The sequence below is a fragment of the Eriocheir sinensis genome, unplaced genomic scaffold (genome assembly GCF_024679095.1).
Source record: "Eriocheir sinensis breed Jianghai 21 unplaced genomic scaffold, ASM2467909v1 Scaffold1051, whole genome shotgun sequence".
Classification (NCBI taxonomy): Eukaryota; Metazoa; Arthropoda; class Malacostraca; order Decapoda; family Varunidae; genus Eriocheir; species Eriocheir sinensis.
The window spans coordinates 86,019-110,145 of record NW_026110354.1 but is presented as its reverse complement, the minus strand read 5'-3'; the positions used below and the strand labels follow the sequence as shown (position 1 = coordinate 110,145).

General features: G+C 44.5%; 1 protein-coding gene across 5 annotated transcripts in view; it reads left to right on the top strand.

The window, feature by feature from the left end:
• The window catches only part of LOC126989104 (phosphatidylinositol phosphatase PTPRQ-like), a 100,760-nt gene that overhangs the window by 19,035 nt on the left and 57,598 nt on the right, over positions 1 to 24,127 (top strand). For 2 of the 5 annotated variants that reach the window (XR_007742885.1, XM_050847677.1), the window contains exon 4: positions 4,532 to 4,755. The exons of the other annotated variants lie outside the window; for them this stretch is intronic. Coding sequence is in view for 1 of the 2 variants with exons in the window: in XM_050847677.1 (XP_050703634.1) it covers positions 4,532 to 4,755 (224 nt within the window). In the remaining variant the exon portion in view is untranslated. The remainder of the gene's footprint in view (positions 1 to 4,531; positions 4,756 to 24,127) is intronic. 5 annotated transcript variants of the gene reach the window in all.

The following is a 24,127-nucleotide window of genomic DNA, read 5'->3' as shown; positions in this document are numbered from 1 at the left end:
CTATATTTTTTTATATAATGCTCATCACATACTGAAGTTATTGCATCTCTCTCCGACAACGAGTGGTAATGCTGCGATCACACATCTGCGATTTTGCCTCTGCGACGCACTGCGATACCGAAAATGTTGGAATCGCAGCTCGTTCGCTATCCGAGAAGCGCGATTTGTTGCGACAAAAGAGATCTCGTGATCCATTACGATGTGTGCTCAATCTCCGCTCGCTTAGTCGTAGACCTTTGCAATCATTGCAGGCGAAGCGAGGAAAGATCGAGTGCGTATCGCAGCTTACTGCAATTATCGCAAACTCATGCAGGGATTCATCGTGAGCACATCGTGAGCACCTGCGACGTACGCACGATTATTGCAATGGATAAAGAATGCTGCTCGACTGCTGCTCGACTAGCTCTCGTTGCCAGTTCGACTTCGCAACGATGTACTGCAATTAATCGTGACCACCTGTTGGGGTGGGTTGAAGGAGGAGGCCTTTTCTTTTAAAACTCGGTTTTTTTCTTACAGTGTTCTTGTAGTCTGTCAGTCCCCGGTCATACAGGAAGGTGTTTTTTTGCAGCCATTCCCCCAGCTCCCTCTCAACCTCTGCCGGCAGGGACAGCGGCCTTTTCCTCATTGCACACGCCGCCTGGCCCTCCTCTTCTTCTTCTTCTTCTTCTTCTTCTTCGTCGGCGTCCTCATCCTCAGTTTCTGGTTGGACATGCCACTCTAGATCGGATTTTTGTTCCTGTAAAACAGGCGCTGGTGGGGGTGGAGGAGCTGGCAGTGCCTGTATAACCTCTTGTGGATTCTCGATTACTTCCATAGCAGGCTGGTCGTTAGGTGTTGAGGGTGTGTTAAACCATGTTAGGTGTGGGGGCTGATGGTGAGACTTTGGTCTTCTTGGTCTTCTGGGGGAGGGTTGCTGTCCTTCCTTTCCTTCGGCATGATGTAGGTGTCCTGAAAGGGAAAAGACGTTGTGTGGCATTTTGTGGGCGGGAGCGGTGGTTGCCAGAGCGAGAGGCAGTCGTCACCAGAGCACAGCAGTGTGGATTCTCAGCGAGGGAGCGTCGCTCGCCCAGCTTATTAATAAGAGACGCCGCTGTGATACTTCGTCGCCACATCTTACGATGAGAAAGTTGCTAGATTCGCTAACGATTTGTCACAGGCCACTGCAATCTTTGCAACGATAGCGTTGCCGAGTCGCAGTGTGCTACGCTTTCACTGCGTTCACACTGCAATCACGCTGCGATGAGTCGAGCGATATGGGAATCGCAGAGGCAGTTGCGATCTGTTTTGAACATTCCAAAACAAATCGCAGCGGTGGCCGCATCGCGCGATCACGCGCGATACGTGGCGACTCTGCTACGTTTCAGAAAGACGATTGTTGCAGCGAAAGCGTATTAGATTTCAGTTTCACCACTTTTTTTCCCATTTCCGGTATCGCAGTGAGTCGGAGAGGCAAAATCGCAAATATGTGATCCCAGCATAAGTCATGCGTCTGGCAGCGCGGGCCTCCAATACTGTGCGCTGATTGGCTCACCTACAAACTGTCCTAGCTCCTACACTTTAGCCTGCTACACCGGCAACGAGTGGTAAGTCATGCGTCTGGCAGTGCCGGCCTCCAATACTGCGCGCTGATCGGCTCACCTACAGTCTGTCCTAGCTCCTACACTTTGCCTGCTCCACCGGCAGAGCGGAGAGTGAGACACTGAGAGTGAGCCTAGCCCAGTGGTTCTTAACCTTTTCAGAGGTGCCGAACCCTAATGAAACCTCAGCACAGTAGCCGAACCTCTCAAGTATGAAGAAAAAGAAAAAAAAAACACAAGAGGAAGAAAAAATGCTTCAAAATTCAAAAGTATATTAATTTTGGATAAAACAAAGAATGAATTTCGTTCTAATTCATAAAAATATGAAAAAAATTGCTTAAAATTCAAATTGCAAAATTGCAATGTCTTTCGGGAGGGTCTTCGCCGAACCCCTGAGCCTGGCTCACCGACCATATGGCGTTCGGTCGAACCCAGGTTAAGAACCACTGACCTAGCCAGTCGTCTCCACGCCGCTGTGGGTAGAGAATGCATAGGTAACCCCTTTCTTCGGGACCTTGCCTTTTTCATTTTTCATTTCCCTAGGGGGTGTATCGTTACCATGGCGCCTACAAAGGAATTAACTAAAGAAGTAAGTGCCCATATCATTGGACTAAAGAAGGCAGGCCATGGAACTAAAGAAATCAGTGATCTGTTGAATGTGGCAAAGTCCACAGTCAAGAAATGCATAGAGCGATTTCGGGAGGGAGGAGGGCTGGACTCTGGAGACCCATCCCAGAAACCTAGGACAGGGCGTCATAGGAAGACTTTTCCAAGGGCTTTGAACATCATAACGCGTACCTTAAGAGCAAATCCACTAACAACAGTAAGATCTTGATAGCAACCCTGAATTGTTTGGGGAGACTTCCATGCGTACCATGACACGTTGTGTGCGGGAGTTAGGTTACACCAACCTCTTCTTTCAAAGGCACAGAGAGATCATAGGGTTGCCTTTTGCATGAAATATCTTGCCTGGAGTGAGGAGGACTGGATCTCAATGCTATGGTTAGACAAGGCTACAGTTTACGTTACATGCAACCGTGGAGGCCGAGTTCGGCGGTGCTGCCGTCAGGGTTAGGGAGAGGAGGGAAAAAGGAAGAAGTGAAACTGGAGGAGATATTTTTGGCTAGGTGCCAGAAGTCACGGGAAGAATTAGAAAAAAGCAAGGTTTTGACATTTTCTATATATGAAAGAGCTTTTAGTAAGTTGAATAATAGATTTGGCACGGTTTCGTGCATAAATATAAAGATCATGGTTAGCAGGAGTGCGAAGGCTCTGGTTGGGGAGGCGGTGGCTGAGTGAATAGCGTGATAGCGCCGCGTTCAGGACGACGCGGGTTCGCGCCCCGCCCGGTGACACCAAGATGGGATTTTTCAGCCACCGCCGAGTGGTTTAAGACTACCCACATGCTGTCCAGAAGCCACCTATCAACCCAGACTCTAGATTCTAGGAATAAAGATGAGCTCCGGGAGGGCAGTATGAGCCAATGCAAGATGGCGCCGCTATAAACACTGGCCTGCGCCACAACGGGTTGGGCCATACCATCAGGCCCCTCCAAGACAAGTCTACTGGCGCCGGAGCCGAAGACGTAAAAAAAAAAAAAAATTGTGAGCCGCCTCTCTATTTTTTAATTGCACGAGAACAAGCATGATTAAGCCAAGGCTTTTTAGCATGAGGAGTAGAGAAAGAACGTGGAATGTATGCCTCCATTCCAGAGACAATCACCTCTGTGATGCGATGGGCACACACAGAGTAGTCTGGATCTGGATCTGGATCTGGATATATAATGCGCAGGGCACCTTTCAGGTGCATAACACGCATATTCTTCTTTCTCTTCAATGCCCCGTCTCTCTCCTGGAAGCACTAAGCATTCCACGGGAAATCGGAAAAATACATCCTCAGGTCGTCCCACCGAGCTGAAACAAAATGCCAGAGACATCGCCTCTTCGGTGGGTCCAGAGGATGTACAGGAGTAATAGGACAGGATACAGAAATAAGGTTATGATCGCAGGAGCCCAACGGAGAGAATAGTTTGACAGAGTAAGCAGAAGGGTTAGAGGTAAGGAAGAGATTTAGTATGTTGGGCCGGTCTCCAAGACGATCGGGAATACTGACAGGGGTATTGGCAAACTTGTTGTTTTTCCAAAGAACGTCGAAGTTAACCAACATGTCTGCCTGGAGCTGCTGTGTGACCATCTGCCCGAGTCTTTCAAGCTCGCCAAGGCCAGCGTCTCCAAGCAAGATGGTGCCCCTGCCCACACAGCAAAATCTGTGACCCATTGGCTCAAGGACTGCATGGTACCCCTTACAAAGGATTGACCGGCAATAGCCCGGATCTGAGTAATGTTGAAAACTTGTGGCACATTATCGGGAGGGATTTACAAGGGAAGGACGTCAGTTCCGTACCCAAGCTTAGGCGGCCATTCGTGAGTCCTAGGACAATATCTCACCTGATACATTGAAAAACCTTGCTCTGTCACCTCCTAGACGTATTGAGAGTGTAAAGATAAAGAAAGGCAACCCTGCTAAGTATTTAAATGTAAACTAAGTACATTCTTTCATATACATTCCTCAATGTATTCACTGATAAACAGGGTGGGAAAGAAGGTACCGAATAATTTTGACAAGTACGGTATGTAGATAGACAGATAGACGGGCTATGGGGATGGTAGGTTTTCTTGATGGAGCCCGATTGTCGGCCACAGCCTGCTATGGTGCAGGCAAGCCTTTATAGTGGTGTCATCTTGTTAGGATCTTACTAGCCCACGGAGTTCATGTTTGATCCCCTTTAAAAAAAATCAAGTCCTGGTTCATAGGTGGTCTCCAGGACAGCATGTAAGTATAGGCCACTCGGTGATGACTAAAATTCTTAGCTTGTATTTAGAAAGTTGCGCATCATGACTCAGTGCGTCACTCTTACACTGCAAGGGAAAGGTGACTCTACTTATGCCTCACAGAGCCTGGGAATGTGACAAATTTGCGAACGGAAGAGGCAAACGGGACTTCCCTGCTGGTGGCGTGGGACTACCTCCAGAACAGCCCCCTTAATGGACAGCTTGAGTCCTTCATAGTGTCCTGGGATGTACAAGGAGAGGCCACAGGACGGAAACAGCAAACAGTGGGACTACACAGGAGATTTCTTATAAACCACCTTCAACCCAACACTACATACACCATCAAGGTTAGTGTGTATTTATTAGATGGATTTACCTAGTTGTGGTATACGGGCGAGGAGCTACGCTGATACTGTCTCTATATCTGCTATAATCCAACTTGGGTTTAAATTCATGAATCGTCTTTGCGTGGACCACATATTTTCTAAGGTGTTACAGGCCACCACCACTCTTTGTGGAAAGCTGTTCTTCTTTATGACTCTTCTACAGGCTTCCTCCCACGGCCTCTTGATTCTCTTGTATCCCATACTATAAGATCATCTATTACCACTTTTTCCATCCCACTCAGCACCCTATAAACAGCAATCAGATCTCCTCTCTCACTTCTCTGTTCAATTGTCGGTAGGCTCAGCTGCTTTAATGTCTCTTCGTATGTTAACTCTCTTAGGCCTGGCACCAGCTTTGTTTCTACCCTCAGAATTTTCTCTACCTTGCTTATACTTGTCATTGTACTCGGTGACCATTATATTGCTGCGTATTCCAGTCTTGGACGTATCATGGTTGCAAGCAGTTTCTCCATCATTTTCTCATCCAGGTTTTAAAAAGCAACTTTTATGTTTCTCACCAGGTTGTTTTCTCTGGAAGCAAATTATCCGATATAGTAACTTTGTGTGTGTGTGTGTGTGTGTGTGTGTGTGTGTGTGTGTGTGTGTGTGTGTGCAATTCACCATCTTCAACCACACGATAGACTTGCGATTGCCAGCCAGTAGTACCCTTTTCAGATTCACATGGAACTCTCAAGTAAAGGGACTTTGGGTACAACTGAAAACACACACACACACACACACACAAGAGGTGGAACACAACCCCCGACTGACACCCGACACCCGTTCACTGCTGGGTGGACAAGGGCCATGGTTAAGGAGACTCCCCACCCATCTCCATTCCACCCGAAAACTGAACCTGGGACCGTGCCCGTCTGCCAGCGAGCTGACTATGACTCATTGGATTTTTTCAGATCGTTGCTTACTGCACTCCCTCAGGGGCTAGCCTGACACACCATCCAGTCCCAATGCTCTTCTCGCGTCCAAACCTTCCGTTATTTCTTTATCTTATTGGTCTGAAACTTGCATTACTTCCAGGTAGTCAATATTTTCCTCTGCCCATCATGTCTATTAAATTCACTCTCCCTAGTAAACATTCACTAACAACCACTCAAAACTTCCACCATTGTTGCCGCTGTTACGTGCCTGTGATTCCTCCGTTCCCGGAGTTCTCATTGTCCCCAAAGCACGTGCGCGGCCAACATACCCGTCTAGACCCCGCTTACATAAACACGTGCTCTCTCTCTCTCTCTCTCTCTCTCTCTCTCTCTCTCTCTCCAAGAGGATTTGCACAAAATTTCAGCTTGGTCGGATAGATGGGAGATGCCCTTTAACGTAGATAAATGCCAGGTCCTTCAAGTTGGAACAAGAAATAAGAAGTTCGATTACGAAATGCGCGGCGTTAAACTCACAAGCGTTCAATGCGTTAAGGACATGGGGGTCAAAATCGCGTCAAACCTCAAATTCTCACAGCAATGCATCGATGCAGCAAATAAAGCGAACAATGTTGGGCTTCATTAAAATAATTTTTTTTATTCAAGAATAAAGATGTAATACTTCCGCTCTACAATAGTTAAGTCAGACCCCACTTGGAATATGCGGTACATTTTTGGTCTCCCCACCATGCAAAGGACATTACTAAATTAGAAGGTGTTCTGCGTCGGGCAACAAAAATGATCCCTTCCTTGCGCAACAAATCCTACGAAGAAAGGCTTTCCACCCGTAACATGTTCTTTCTTGAGAAACGTCGCCTTCGAGGAAAACTGATCGAATGTTTTAAAATACTTAATGGTTTCACGAATGTAGACAGAACAAAATTGTTTATGATCGATGACACTTTGCGAGTGGCTAAAACTCAAATGTAGACAAGTAAATTCAGACTGCACCAAATGTTTCTTCATCAACGTTGTAGTGCGAGAATGGAATAAGCTCTCATCTTCAGTGGCCCAGTGTAACACCATTGACTCCTTTAAAAACAAGCTCGACTGTCACTTCCTTTAACTAATATTAACTAGAGTAGAAATGGAAAGTTTTGGAGCCATCTGATTAATGAAGGATCACTGACGTTTAAGGAGAGGCCATCTAGTCTGGACCATGGGGTCTGTGTGGTCTGATTTTCTATGTAAATCTATGTAAATCTCTCTCTCTCTCTCTCTCTCTCTTATGTTTACTTGACCATATTAGCCTGTCTCCATGCTTTTACTAATTCCACAACTATATATATTTTTCTCTGTAATATTTCAGCGTGGGAGACGATGTTTGTGTGTGTGTGTGTGTGTGTGTGTGTGTAATTCACCTCTTGGTCTGCTGCGGATCTCTCTCGAGACAGCCAGCCGTTCCCCTACGGTGTGTGTGTGTGTGTGTGACCAGTACTGAGCAATACACAAACAGAAAGAAATGAGTATAACAATGAGTAAAACAGCAGCTATTGATAGCCTAGTACTGAACAAAAAATCTCTCTCTCTCTCTCTCTCTCTCTCTCACACACACACACACACACACACACACACACATACACACTCTCTCTCTCTCTCTCTCTCTCTCTCTCTCTCACACACACACACACACACACCTTATCTCCCACGCTAAACTATACCAAAGAATAAATATATATATATATATATATATATATATATATATATATATATATATATATATATATATATATGGTGGTGACCACTGAGGAAGTCAAGGAAACACGAGGATCCCGAGCGCTTTCGTGTATTACATCTTCAGGGGAAAGATACAAGAGTGAAGAGTATAAGGGCTTTTATACAGATAGACCAACATTTGCCTGGTTCGTATATGGCAACTCCGCCTAATCCTTTAGTTTCCTATTTTTATTTAATGGTACAAAATCTATTGGTATATTTTTTTAGTTTTAGTACATTGTATTTCACAGGTAACTAGACAATAGTAGAATAATACTTATAAAATAATCACAAGAGTATCACAAGGTAAAATATTAAAATGTTCAAGTATATAGGCAGGACAATCAGTTCGTCATCTGACAATCCAGAAAAATGGGCGTAGAAAATTTTACGAACAAATGAGGTCAGATGGTGATCCAATGTGTGTCTGTTTGTACATATGTGTATATATATATATATATATATATATATATATATATATATATATATATATATATAGATATGTGTGTGTGTGTGGGTGTGTGTGTATGTCACTGAGCGACTATTTTCTTCCACACTTATAACATATCTCATTTTTAGTAAATCAAATTGAGGACATTAAATAAGTGAACAATATAGATTCTAAAAAACATACATATAAAACATACACAACATACAAACGCAAATCAAATACAAAAACAAAACAGGGAAATGATAAAATGATTTCCCTTGTGCAGATGACAGTGGGGTAAGTTTGGGCGCAGCCTAAGCAGGGGATTATAGAGGTCAGAAAACGAAAAGCCTCTAGGGTCAAGCGAGGTCAGGTGTTGATCCCAGGTGTGTCTGTTTGTACGTCTGTATGTGTGTGTGTGTGTGTGGGTGGGTGGGTGGGTGAGGTGCATATGCGCGCGCGCGTGTGTGTGTGTGTGTGTGTGTGTGTGTGTGTGTGTGTGTGTGTGTTTACCTATTTGTATTTACCTATTTGTAGTCTACCGGGCCCGAGTTAAGCTCTAATAGTCCAGTCTCCTTATCTACAATCATCCAGCCTGACCTCTCACGGGGACGGAAGTGTATACCACCTCTCGGCGACCCACACTCTTGTGACCTAGCTCGCATACTTGTGCTTCATCTCCTGGCTGTAATCGCGTCGTGTTTATCGTATTCCATCGGTCTTTTGATAGTGCCGTAACCGACCGACTCCACAAGCCGACGTTTCTACTTGCTGTGTTTTTTCAAACTCCAGTTACTCGATCGGGCGGATAAGTGTTATTTTTTTGTATAATTGTAGCATTTATTTCCTAGTAGTTATTTGCTTGAGCATATCTACAGAACACAGTGGCAAACTTGCTTTAACTTATCACTTGCTGCCTGCCACACGATACTAACTTAGTTCCAGGTATGTGTTTACAGACAGACAAAGAACCAGCCACGCCGAGGAGAAGCATTCCCCTGAGAGTATAGGTTGGAATTTCCGCTGAACCACTTGTCTCCGCGCGCCGCTGCACCTGCCCGTGAAAAACACCTGAGCCCATACAAAGCACCCGCTCACAGAAATTTACTCGCTTCAAGAACAGACTAAACTGCGCACAACTCAATAATTACTTGGTCAGAAAAGTAGTATAGCGTCAACAGTCCCATAAATAATTAACTAAATAAACTAATAAAAACAAAATAGATAAAGGACTACTACCGCGATTCTAAATACAACTTGTTTGTCAAAGTTTCTTTCTTTAGTAAATAACAAATTAACCATGCCGTCCAAATATTTCAACTGCAGTAATTGTTACTTGAAATTTGCACTACACTTCCAAAGCAGCCAGTCTAAATGTAGATATTGTGTCTTGGACTTCCGTATACAAACAGCTCACATAAGGACATAAGAACATACGAACATTGGGAAACTGCAAGCGGCCAGTGGCCTACACAAGGCTGTTGTGGTTGCTGGACAAGATAAACGCTGGTCAAGGGATGTAGACTGTATTAGGCAGGGAATACAGCAGCCAGACGTCAGTGGGTGTGTGGCCAGCAAGAAGCGAGCGGTCTGCCACATGGAGATTATTACAAATATGGCGGCGAACTTAGCCGATGGTTCTTACAATATTATTGAACATAAAGATATTCTTAATAATTATATGATGTTTAACTAACAATTATATAAATAATAATAATAATAATAACATTACTTAATCTAATACTTAGCCTAGAACATGGCTCAGCCACACCTCACTGTGCCCTCACAGTGTGAAAATAAGGAAAATGTTAAAAGAAAAATAAAAAAAAATGGAAGCCAGCACAAACATAGCATGGCGAGCAACAATTATAAAGAAAGGAAGAAAAAGGCCCTAAGGAGACAAGGCATCAAACTTTTTGAGCCTGTCAGCATGCACGACTTCACTTGCTTTTGACAATACATACAGAATCTTAAACTTATGGCCGTGAAGCTGTTCCGTAATCACAAAAGGGCCAATGAATTTAGAACAAGTTTACATTGACGGTCAGGGAACGCTTCATAACTTGGTCACCCACAGTCAAGGTGACTGGTGTAGCAATGAGGTGTTGCTTCTGAATCATCTCAGCCCGTGAAGCGGCAAGTCTCTTACGTACTGACTGGTGGATAGACTGGAACATATGGAGCAACACTTGATTATAATCATCACTGTAAAGAGGTTTAGGGGAGTCAAACAAAACATCATAGGGCAGACGCTTATCAGTCCATAGAGAACAAAAAATGGAGATTTCCCGTAGATGAACAGTGAGAAGTATTAATACTAGCAGCAACATGTGAAGCCAATCTTCCATGAATCATGAAAATCACCTGCAAAGTGGCGAAGGACATCAAGAATTTTCTTATTAGTCCTCTCAACAAGACCATTAGAGGCAGGGTGATGAGCTGCAATGAAGGTTTGCTTTATGTTAAATTTGTCACAAATCTGTTTGAGTATCTGATTTGAAAATTCAGTTCCATTATCTGAGAGTAAGATATGGGGTGGTATAAGGACAAATTAGATGAGAGACAAGAGCATGGGCCACAGTCTGAGCAGCTTTGTTCGGCAAAGGCACCAACACGACAAAACGGCTGAAATGGTCTACACAGGCGAGCACGTCGCCGATCCTTGATGACTGCGTGGGAGCTGTAAGATCAATGCCTACAGTGTGGAATGGAGCATCAGGCAAGGGATACTCTAATATAGGAGCAGTCTTGGTAGAGCCTTTGAACTGGCGCAAGAAGTGCACTGGGCTACATATCGCTCTATGTCAATCCGCATCGTCGGCCAATAATACTTCTGACGAGCGGCAGTTAAGGTTCTGTCACGTCCAGGATGACCTGCCTGAGGCATGTCATGGACAAGTTTGAAACAGTCTCTACCTCAGTCGAAGGAATGACCAGTTGTTTCACAGTGTCCTCACCCAGAGTGACGACACGACACAGAAACCATTCTCCAGTAGAAACTGAGAAAAAGGAACAGGCAGCGCAGGTAAGGCAGACTCGTCACCCGATTCGAGAGCATAGACGACAGCCTTCCATAAGGAATCCTGGCGCTGAGCAGCAGAGCTCTTCAGCAGAAAATTATGAACCTGAGCAACTGCAGAAACAGGGATATTGCGAAGGGCGTCTGCTGCAACATTTGCTCTGCCTGGAAAGTACTTGATGGTAGGACTAAATTCCTGAATAGTTAAATACCAACGAGCAAGACGGCCTGAAAGGTTTTTACCTTTACCCTGGAAAAGTTGAGTTACTGCAGTGTGGTCTGTGTAAATGGTTATGGGATAACCAAAAATGATTTCCCGAAAATGTTTAAGTGCCCACACAACAGCCAGAGCTTCAAGGTGAGTCACTGAATATTTACTTTCAGCCGGTGAGAGGACACGGCTAGCATACGCAATCACCTGTTGATGTTGACCTTCCAATTGCTGCATCAAGACAGCACCAATGCCAAAAGCCGATGCGTCAGTGCACATGGTGAAGGGCATGCCATAATCTGGGAAGGTGAGAACAGGCGTATTAGTAAGCGCATGTTTCAAAACATCAAAGCTATGTTGCTGTGCATCATGCCACATAAAGGGGACATCCTTCTTCAGGAGACGAGTCAGAGGAGAGGCAATGGATGCAAAATTTTGACAAAGGCACGGTAATAACCGGCCAACCTAGAAAAGAACGCACATTTTCTGTGGTCTGAGGTGTAGGAAATTTGTGACAGCTTTGATCTTGCAATCCATGGTATGGATGCCATTTTGTCTACAGTATGACCCAGAAATTGAATTCTAGACTTGAGGAAACTGCATTTCTGAATGTTAAGTGTAAGGCCAGCTTGAGACAGCTTCTGAAGGACAACTTCAAGTTTAGCAAGATGACTATCAAGGTCCTTTGATACAAGAATGAGGTCGTCCAGGTAAACAAACAAGCCATTCCCAATAATACCTGCAAACAAGGTGTTTACTAAACGCTGGCAGGTCAAGGGAGCATTACGGAGACCCATAGGACATCTCAGCCATTCATAGTGACCTGAAGGCGTAGAAAAAGCAGTTATCTCTCTTGACTGGGTTGCAAGTGGAATTTGCCAAAAACCAGACTAAGTCAAGGCTCGTAAAGACTGAATTGCCCTTCCCAATGGACTGCAAAAGTTCAGATATAACAGGCAGTGGGTCAACATCAGGGACAGTGACCGTTAACTACGAAGTCAATCACAGGACGAAAAGATCCATCTTTTTTCTTTACGAGGAACATGGGCGAATTCCACGGTGAGTTTGATTCTTGAATGATATTGTCTTTGAGCATACCTTGAATCATGTCCTCAACAACAGCTTTTTGGCTATGAGGCAAACAGTACGCTTGCGTGTAGGATGGGCGTGTGTCTGGTTGAAGTACAATACTGTGCGAGACTTTGTCGGTTGCACCCAACGACTCACCTGGCAACGCAAAACAGACCTATACTTGGCTAAAGAGGAAGAAGACTGGGCTTAACCTCAGGAAATCCAAAACCTTTACATGAGCTATCTCACGAATTGTGGCCGCTCTGTCAGTAGACTCAATATGCGATGGACCATACTGAACAGAGGCAATGAGATGATGAGGATCCTGGGAAAACCACCCGTCACAACTTTCAACACTGCCAAGATGGAAACCATCCTTCAATTGTACAGGAGAACCTGTAGTATTTGTGACCAAGACTTCAGTGATGTGGTCGTCACACAGTAAACAGAGTACTTTCAAAGTCAAGCCGCTTAACTCGAGCATTGTCAGGAAGAGACAGTACGGAACTGCCAACTGGGGCATCCTTCAATCGTACTGACAATCGTGCAGCACTAGTAGGGCCCACATACTGATCTCCAATAAGAACAGCAGACACCTGGCATGGGTGGAAACCGAACTTTTCGATTCCACAGTACCCGACGTGGATACTGCCGCAGGAGCACATACAGGTGTCGCTTGCTCAGACGACTGCGAAACAGCGTGCACAGCGTGAACAAAGTGTCAGGGACTACATCCATTGGATGCACAACTCGACTGAGAAGAGGTGGGAGAATCCATTGCCTGAAGGAAAAATCCATTAACAGACAACTCTCTGCGCCTGGGATACAAATCAAGGGAGTTAGAAATTAATGAATTTAAACCTAAAATGCCATCACACTCAAGTGCAAAGTCCTCAGTGACATAAAATGTGTCTGAAAAAGAATTTGAATCATCTGAAGGCAAATTTGCAACTTGATAAGACCATTTACTTTAAGAGGAATGCCTTGAACACTAGTGAGAGTTACATCTGAGGACTGGAGTGACAAGGGAGATTGAGCATTAAGCACTTGAAAAACAGAAAAACTAAGTAAATTTACCATGGCACCTGTGTCAACTCCCAAAAGAAATAGGCATGCCATTTACTGAAAATGAAAATGTTAATAATGATCGAGCATGCAGCAATGACTGATGGGACAGAATATGAGTTTAACTCGGAGCATGCGGAGAGGGCGCTGAGAAAATTTTGATTCTTTAGTCTCAAGATTGAGAAACACTCATCAGTCGTATGGTTACCATGCTCATGCACAACGCAATACTTCAAGGAACGAGAAGTCTGCGACTGTTGTGCTACTGGGCAGGCTTAGAAGAAGTGACAGGCTGCTTGGTAGGGCTAGAAGCCGCAGAAACATCCTTAGGAGGTAGAAGCAGTTGGACAGCTGTCTTGTAACCTTCACGAGCATCACGCTTCTTTTGAAAGCAGAATCGCGAGGTGTGTCCGTCCTTCGAGCAATACGAGCAGGTCCGGGAAGACCGTTTGAGCTGTGGCTGCTGCTGTGAAGCAGTAGGAAGGGATACTGGTGCCCTTGAAACCAGACAACAGAAGCTGCAGAAGGAGGAGGAACTTTGGGGACTCAGTCAATTTTTGCTAAGTTTAGTGGAAAAATCATAAAATGAGTCAACAGGTTTTAGAGTAAGAGGACATACGTCTCTCTGCAGGTGTACGATATTGGACATCAAATAAAACCTCCAAGACTGTTCTCAGTTTATCTAAGGGGACAGCACCATTTACAGCCCATTTATCTTTGAGTGCCGTGATAGCATCATCAGCTATTTCAGAGGCACAGGCCTGACCTCTAAGGTGGCCCCAGAACCTAACTGAGTAGTGAGGACTCAGCCAAACGAAATAGAACTGCAATGAATCATCACGCTGACAGGCTCCAAAAATGTTGAGAAAATGGGCTTGAACTTGTCATAGTCATAGTTCAAAAGATCTGGACGAAAGTGAGAAGCCAGCATGAGATCAGAGGCAAGACTGTTAGGAGTCAACTGAGGCGTACAAAGGATATTTTGTCAGCATTAGTAGTTACATTAGAGTTGCATGGCATCTTCAGCTTGTTGGATAAAGAGGATGCTGAATACATAGGGTCCTCGCCAGAGAAACAGCGAGACCTGGATCCTGATGAAGTAATTTAATGCAAGGAGAGACAGAAGTAGTAGACATTGTGTTAGTAGAAGTAGTAGTAGTCATTGTGTTAGTAGAAGAGGTAGGAACAGAAGTATCAGTGACAGGCATGGTGAAAAAATTAGCTGGAAAATAGAGGTTATTAGATCTTAATAGCATAGAAAACACAGAAGAGTTAATACATAATAAGACATATAATAATAATAGTTAATGGCAGAAAAAATATTGATAAGGGTTACATCAATGCCATATAATCATAAATCATCAAATAAGGAAGAAAAAAAATATATAGATGAACACCACTTTCAAAAGAAAGATAATGTGGACTCACTGAAGAAAATAATAATGCTAACAGCACAAGCAGTCACTAGTGAGTCAAGTGTTCACACAATGAAATCAATACTGGTTGTATAATGTTTGTAAAATATAAATGTTTTTCTTCTTTGCCATAAATTTACTTGAGTTACCCTGAAATTTTCTGGCAGCAAGGGGAACAAGAGAAAACAGGATTCTTCACCAAAAGTACACAAATCACTTACGGAAGGAAAATGTACACTGGTGGACAGAATGTGTGTAATTGTGACAAAGAATAAATATCACTGCTGTATACAATAAACTGTGTTAAATGTGCACAAAAAATTAATGGGACGGAATACAGAAATGGCGCGAAGCAGCTCAGCTGTAGCCAATCACATACGCAGGAGGCCGTGACGTCACGGAAGAGACGCTGCCTTTGAGCCAATCACAGCGCACAAAACACGGCAGCCAATGACAGAGCAGTAAGCAATGACGTCATCACACAAGGCACAGCGGCAGCCATCTTAACCGTTCAAAATTATAAACAGGCACATGCACAAAATAATAAACACAGGAAAGCCTTGAGAACTCAACTGTCGCGTGGAGCAGGAGAAAGCAGGAGCAGGGTAGCAGTGTAGCAGGGTAGAGCGAGGCTCGAGGAAACTGCAAGGCGGTAGCGGACACACGTGGAGCAGGGGAGAAGCAGGGGTCCCACGAAGGCTGGAAAATCTTGCACGCCAAAATATCAACCACAGCCACAGGCAGCACACAAGCAGGAAGGGTCCTAAAGCACAGGATACAATGAGAACCCGATACTATTCTGCTAGACAGCAAAGTGCAAACCAAACACAGGCGGGGCCGGTCCAGGCTGGGCGGCGGCAGCAAGTATGGCGACACGCGGTGTGGGCAGCAGGGCGCTCAGGTGGCGGCCCCACACAAAGTCTTCTTTTAAGTCCACTGGGGCAGGAACAAGCTCCTCAGAGGTCCACAGTTTACCGCTGCCACCAGGTGTTGTGGTTGCTGGACAAGATAAACGCTGGCCAAGGGATGTAGACTGTATTAGGCAGGGAATACAGCAGCCAGACGTGGCCAGCAAGAGGCGAGCGGTCTGCCACATGACAGATTATTACAAATATGGCGGCGAACTTAGCCGATGGTTCTTCTAATATTATTGAACATAAAGATATTCTTAATAATTATATGATGTTTAACTATCTTAATTATATAAATAATAATAATAATATTACTTAATCTAATACTTAGCCTAGAACAAGGCAGCTCCAGAATCCCCCCACTACTCACGATGGGCGAGGTGTAGTTTCAGGGGTTACAGGTAGAGGCTTGATCCTCGTTTACCTTCGGTACGGGCGTACGCTCCAGTACCCTGTCTCCTTACACCTCACTGCCACCTGTCATCCTCGTCCATGTAGTTATCCAGTCTACTCTTAAAACAAACTATCGTCCCTGCACTAACCATGTGATTGCTGAGCCTATTACTAAACCAATGCTTGCCTATATCTCTCCTAAATCTATATTTTTCTAATTTAAATCCATTACTGCGTGTTCTATCCTGCTGGCTAATTCTCATTACTTTACTTATATCGCCTTTGTTGAAACCCTTGACCCATTTGAATACTTCTATCAGATCTCCCCGCACTCTTCGTCTTTCTAGTGAATGAAAGTTTAGATGTTTCAGCCTATTTTGATATGGAAGGTTCTTCAGCCCCTGAATCATCTTGGTCATCCTCCTCTGAACTGATTCTAGCAAGTTGATGTCGATTCTGTAGCGTGGGCACCAAAACTGGACAGCATAATCTAAGTGTGGCCGAACTAACGCTAAATAGAGTCTGAGGATGACCTCTGCACTCCTGTTGGTTACCGTCCTGTTAATAAAGCCTAATACCCTGTTAGCCCTATTCCTCGCACTAATACATTGCTTCCTTAGTTTTAGGTCAGAGTTCACTAACACTCCCAAATCTCTTTCACACTCTGATCTGCCAATCGCTGTGGAGTCTAAATTATACCCGTGTAATGGGTTGCGTGTTCCTACACTAAGTATGCTACACTTGGTGATGTTAAAATTCATCTGCCATTTCTCTGACCAAGCTGACAGTTTATTGAGATCCTCCTGTAGTGCTCTAGCATCCTCCCCTGTCCTAATACTGCGTCCTATTTTGGTGTCATCTGCAAATTTACCTATGTCACTACTCACTAGTTATCCCATTGTCTATGCCATTGATGTAGATAATGAATAAAAGCGGGCCTAAAACTGAACCTTGAGGAACCCCACTGGTAACATTACCCCATTGCTGTCGCTAATCCACGCCTTAATCCAATCACATATCTTCCCTCTTATTCCATGAGCCCTGACTTTATTTAACAGTCTCTGGTGAGGTACCTTATCGAAGGCCTTACTAAAATCAAGATAAACATCATAGCTCTCAATTCTCATCATTGTCAGCTGCCTCATATACTCTATTGTAAAAGGACAAAAGATTAGTGAGGCACGACTTTCCTTTAATAAACCCATGCTGTTAGTCGTGAATTAAATTATGTCTGTCAATATGGTCCCTAATACTATCAGCTATTATTGACTCAATAATTTTACCTATAACTGACGTCAAACAAATCGGCCTATAGTTTTGCACAGAAGATTTGTCACCCTTCTTAAATATTGGAATGACGTGTGCCTGCCTCCATGAAACAGGCACCACCCCTGTGTCTAGTGACTTCCTAAATAATTATGTTAACTGCCCACTGATTTCAATTTTTCATTCCTTTATTACCCTGGGGAAAAGTTCATCTGGCCCTGGCGCCTTAGTGACTTTAAGTCTATCTATCTGTCTAGTCACGAGCTTCCTACTCATGTTGATGTCGGTTAATCCTTCTACCTCTTCTCCAAGGTAGATCTGTTCTCCCTGGGGTATATCATCTAATCTTTCTTTGATAAATACAGTTAAGAAATATCTGTTTAACGCCTCGCTCATTTCATCATCTCTATCAATCGGTGCTTCTCCTGACTTAAGTGGCCTATCCTATCCTGACCTTGGGCTTATAAAACTGAAAGAAGCCCTTTGGATTGTTTTGCTTCCTAGCAATTCTAATCTCATAATTACGTTTTGCCATACGCGTGTTCTTTTTTACTGTTCTAGCTAAATCGTTGTAACTATCCCTTAGGTGAGTTTCCCCCCTTTTGATTCTAACATATAAGAACATGAGAACGCAGGAGTCTACAAGAGGCCGGTAGGCCTGTACTAGGCAGCTTCTCTTTTCCTTCTTATTTCAGTTTTTAGCCTGTCTGTCATCCATCGCGGGTAATTACCTGTTGACCTGACTTCCCTGTGAGGTATAAACTGTTTCTGTCCTAGTTTAATTCCCCTGACCAGACTATTGTACTCACCCTCCAAGCTACTGACCTGACTAGTGACATCATCAGAAATTAACGACCCTCCCTGCTCTGGGTCCTGACCTACCTTTGTTCTTACTCCCCTAAGCCTTTGCAGCTGCTTTTTTTAATCCTTCGTAGTCCGCCTTCCTGAAGTCAGGTATTAATGTGTTGTTACTGCTGACTCTATCCTCCCATTTGATAATAAATCTAATTTCCTTATGATCACTGTTACCTAATGAATCCCCAACCTCAATGTTGCTTATTATGCCCTCTCTATTAGTTAACAACAAATCCAAAATATTTTTTTCCCTCGTTGGTGTTCTAATTAACTGCTTAAGGAAACTATCCTGTATCACATCTAACAAATCCTGTGCCTCTTGGTCTCCGGATAAAGTATCCCACTCTATGTTCCTATAAGTGAAATCCCCAATTACACACTTTTCTATATCTTGACACCTACTAAGTTCTTGTAAAAGGGGTTGGCTACTGTCCCTGGTAAGGTTGAGCGGTCTGTAAAGTACTCCGATGACAAGCTTCTCCTTCCTACCTATTGTTTCTACCCAGAGGGATTCTGTATTGCTATCTTCCTTGATTGAGTTGTTAATGACACACTTAAGATTGTCCCTGACGAAGAGTGCGACCCCACTCCCCTTCCTGATTATTCGATCTTGGTGGAATAACTTCTACCCTTCAATCTCTAATTCTGGGAGAAAGTGTCTGTCTGCAGTGTTTATCCATGACTCTGTGATAGCTATCATATCAAATTTCTCTACGCACGCCTTTCCCCTCAATAAATCTATCTTATTCCTAATACTTCTACTGTTTGTATAGTACACATTTAGATCTACCCCTTGCCTTACCCTGCACCCGCTATTATTATTATTACTACATTTAGTGCTCCCACTTGGTATTGCCATCTTAGGCCCCTTCTTACTTACCCTAAAAAACTCTGCAGGGCCCCCAATCCACGTTCAAGGGCATCAGACAAGATCTGTACCCCCTCCCATGAAAGGTGAACCCCGTTCCCTCGGTATAGGTGGTTCTTGCCAAAGAAACGGTCCTAGGTGTCAACAAATGTCCATCTATTGGCTTTGCAATAATCTGCCAACCTGCAGTTTAATGCAATAGCCCTGGACCATAAATGCCTCCAACCCGCCGCCTTGGCACACCACAGGAACCCCGCCCTTTGACGTAACTCTTCTAAGAGCCTCACTGTAGCGACTCGACGAACGAGGACTTGAAACGCTCAAATGCCTTGTTATGGGAAATTGTATCCCGCACTTTATACGCCTTCTCATCATGAGTCCTCAACCACGTATTCTGAAATTCTGAGCCAATCACATACCTCCTTCTCCTCTTCCCCCTCTCATCTCCAAGCTTTCACCTCCTCCCACCCTCATGCCTCTTCCTCCTTCCCGCTCCTTCCTGCCGCCTCCTCCTGCCCCACCCCTCCATCAGAGCCTGTACCCACCTCCGCCCTCCCTACTCCTCCCACCTCCCTTCCTACCCCCTCCCCCCGTCCATACCCCAACCACCTCCCTTCCTATCTGCTCACAGACTTCAACTCTCCCCTTCCTCTTCTGCTCCCTACCCTCTCCGTTCCTTCATCCTCAACACCTCTCTAGCCTCACCCCACCACTCCATCTTCCCTTCCACCTTCAGCGACCTCCACCTCCTCCTCCACTTCTTATACCTCATCAGACGCCTCCTTCCACCTCATCATCCACTTCCCCAACCACCTACTACTTTCGCTGCCACCAATTCCAAACCCACCCGCGCTCACGCTCCCTCTTGTACCTCACGCCCTTTCATAGAAACTCACAAAACCATTCTCCCAGGTGTCATTTGTACGAACCAAGGCCGATTCACACTTCACCAGCACGTTTACGGCGCGTGACCGTGCCTTAACGGGGCCGTAACTGACCGGCACCAACATGTGTATTCACACTACACCAACACGTAAATGACCCGGACCTGCACAGGACCGTCATGGGCCGGCAACACCGTGCTCACACCGTCTCTTTCTCAGCAGTACGATCCTGTCCTTCAGCCCGGACATTTCTCAGCTATACTAACCATGTTTGAGAATATTTGTGACAATGACTTGGCAGTGATAGCACTTCTTATGGAAGAAGGGGAAAATGAAAATCTCCAAAAGAAAAACAAAAGACTTTGGGTACATAAATCAAAACAAAAAAAGGATAATATATGCAACACTGTACAAAGAACTGATGGACGACGAACAAAAGTTCCATCAGTATTTCAGGCTGTCCAGACATCAGTTTCAAGAGTTGCTAAATCTACATGATGACACTATCACTAAAAGAAACACATAATTTAGGGAGGCAATAACAGCGAGAGAGAGAGAGAGAGAGAACATGAATGAGTGCTACGCTCCCCGAGGCTACGCCTGTCTGCTGTGCAGGTGCAGGTCGATGACGGAAGCGTGTTCACACTATCCAACACTGACCGACTACGGACCGTTCCGTACCGGCACGGACCTGCAAAATATTCTCGCCGAGAATCCCGACCAGCAAGTGCTGGTGACGGTCCACGCCGGAGACGTGCAGGTCCGTAGCAGTGTGAACACAACAATGGGTTTCCCCATTGAAGAATAATTTGTCGGTGTGGAACGGTACGTTCTGTGCCAGTCACTTTACGTATAGTGTGAATCAGCCTCCGGACGTTATTTCCTGGCATGGACAACCTGACTGCTTGGGTCACCCTAGTCGGCGACAGTCTGAGGCGGGACCAAATTGGGGTGTTTTGCAGCGGTAAAACAGCGACTCGGAGGCGATACTGTATGCCAAGAGTCAAACTGGACGATAATGAATCAGCTGTCAATGCTGTTTCAGTAAGCGCGAAGAAAGACGCAGTGTATCTGATCCATGCGGGAACTAACGACGTTCAGTCAACTCGATCTCAGGACCTGCTGTCAAAATACCGTCAACTCATTCGGAAATACAGGACAAAGTCCCCTCACATCATCGTCTCTGGGATTGTACCGAGAGTCAATGCATTCGCCGGATTTAACAGTAAAGCGAACGGCGTCAACAAAGTCTACAACAGTTATGTAACGATGAAGGCGTAGCGTTCACAAACGCCTGGCAGCACTTCAATGAGCGCTCATACCTATTTCACGATGATGGCCTCCACCTGAACGAGGATGGTGAGGATGGTTCGGCGCGGCTGGGAAGGCTCCTGAACAAGGCAGTTGAAAACTTTTCGAAAAGCTATTAAAAAAAAACTGCAGGCCAGGGCGGGGCAAAGGTAGTCCTTGATCAACCAACCCGTGGCGTCGGTGCGGCTTATAAGAAACTATGTAACCAACGACGCCCCCGACAAGCGAACTGACATCACTAGTCGCAGTCAAAACAGTAGTCACATTTCTGTTTTGTACACAAATGCACAAGTTTAGTACCCAAAAAGGACGAAATTGGGGCGTATGTTGCAACAAAGAAACCAGATGTGGTAGCCATCACATAGACTTGGGCTAATTCTGCATCTGATATCAAATTGTCATTCCTGGGTATGAAAACTTCCACAAAATAGAAAGCACAAGAAAGGAAGAGGAGTAATTTGTTACGTAAAAAGTACGCTCCCTGCCATAAAAATAGACAAACAGGACGCACAAAAATCCGATTCTGTCTATGTGGATATAACCGCAAATAAAAGAAACTAACACTTGCAACCGTATACAGGCCTCCAAAACAACAGGCAGCCGACGACACTGCCCTATACGAAGAGATTCACTCTCTAACACAAAGAAAGTAAGCATTAATAATTGGGGACTTAAATTGCCCAAACACTGACTGGTGACTGTATATCAAGAGGTAACAGGCTTATAAAAGTGGTGGAGGATTCGTTCTTCACTCAAGTTGTAACTCAACCGACAAGAAAACAATCTGCTGGATCTGGTATTAGTAACCGACCCCGACCTCATTCGCGATTGTGAAGTTGGTGAAAATTAATGGTCAGGATCACCACTTAATCCGTTTTAATATCAAAATAACTTCATAAGTCGCAAACTCGTAAATAATCCGTCAATGATACCAGACTACAAAAGCAAACTTCAACTTATCCGTGAGCTGCTTCTCGCTGCGAACTGGGACCAATTAACCTCACCGACAATACAATCGAAAACGCATGGAACGCCTTCAAAGATAAGGTCCTGGAGGTAGAGAATGCTATAGTGCCTGCGAAATCCAGGCGAGTAAATAGTGCCATAGATCCACCGTGCATGACCAGAGAAATAAAAATGGCAGTAAACTTTCAAAAAGGCCGAAGACCGTACTCAGTACCACCAGCCTCAGAGCTTGTCGTACCCTTATTCGGAGTAGAAAACGCATCTATGAAAAACAAATAGGGCGCGACATCAAAACCAACTCCAAAAAATTCTTCACATACATCAGATCGAAAAAGAAAGTGAAATCCAGTATTGGTCCCCTGACAGACGAGACCGGATCTGTAACTCAGGATAGTAAACAGATGGCCAGAATCCTCAACGGTAACTTCGCATCCGTATTCACAGTCAAGGACGTCGAAACCATTCCCGGGCCTTGACACTCCGAGCAGGATCACGCCCAGGAAATTGACTCAATATGCGACCAGAAGTGAAAAAGTACTTGAACAAACTCGACACGAACAAGTCAACGGGACCCGACAACTTGTCCCTGCGTTTATTAAAAGTCTAAATAGCAAATACTTCAGCCACTCACTAACATATTAAACCAGTCAGTTTAACTGAATAAGGTCCCAGAAGACTGGAAGATAGCGAATGTAACACCGATTTATAAAAAAAAGGGGACAAAAGCGTTGCATTAAATTACAGGTCCCTTATGTTTGACATCATTGTCAGGAAAAATACTCGAGAAGATTATCAGAGACAAACTTGTCAAGTTTTTAGAAGACAATAATATAATCTCCGACACCCAGCATGGCTTCAGAAACAAGCGCTCCTGCTTAACGAATTTATTGGATGTCTTCCAAGGTATATATAAGAACTGGGATGACCACATCCCCATTGATGTTATATACCTGGACTTTCAGAAAGCCTTCGACAAGGTACTGCTGAGCGACTCCTTGAAACTGCACTCGGCGGGCATTGGAGCCAATTTGATTGAGTGGACAAGAGATTGGCTCACCGACAGAAAACAGCGAGTGCTCCTCAACGGACAGCCTTCCGATTGGCTTCCAGTCACTCGTGGAGTGCCTCAAGGGTCGGTGCTGGGACCCATTCTCTTTATCATATATATCAACGACCTTGACTCAGGACTGAAATCCACAATATCGAAATTTGCTGATGACACCAAGGTGGGTGGAAAGGCCCTCACAGAGACCGACCTCGAAATCATCCAGAAAGACCTCAATCACATTATCGAATGGTCGGAAAAATGGCAAATGTCCTTTAATGTTGACAAATACAAAGGCATGCACATAGGGTCCAGAAATAGTAACCACACATACATCATGAATGGGAAACCTCTGCAGGCGATGCATCAAGAAAAGGATCTTGGGGTCACTATCAGCAGTGACCTGAAACACGCGAATCACTGTAAAAAAGTATATAACAAAGCCAACACTATGCTCGGGTTCATAGCGAGGAACTTCAAGTATAAAACACCAGATGTGATGCTATCTCTGTATGATCCCATGGTAAGACCACATCTCGAGTACAGTTCGGTACAGTTCTGGTCTCTAATTACAGAAAATACATTGATTTACTGGAAAGGATTCAACGGTGCGCCACGAATATGATTCCAATCTTAAGGGCTAAACCGTACTAGGAACGACTCAACGACTCAATCACTTTACACTGGATAAAGACGCCTGCAAGTGGATATGATTCAAGTCTTCAAGTACCTGAAAAAAGTTCAATAAGGTCGATTACTCCAAATTCTTTCAACTACAAACCAACTCAAGAGCTAGAAATAACGATTTACCCTTTCAGTCGAGTCGATGTTACAGGCAATGGAAGGAGTCATCCGCCACTTTAATAATTTTCCTTCAGAAGTAGTAAATGGAATACTATCAACTCCTTCAAATATCGAATCGACCGTCATTTCGTTGCGTCAGGAGTAAACTGAACATCGAGATCGTTCATCTGC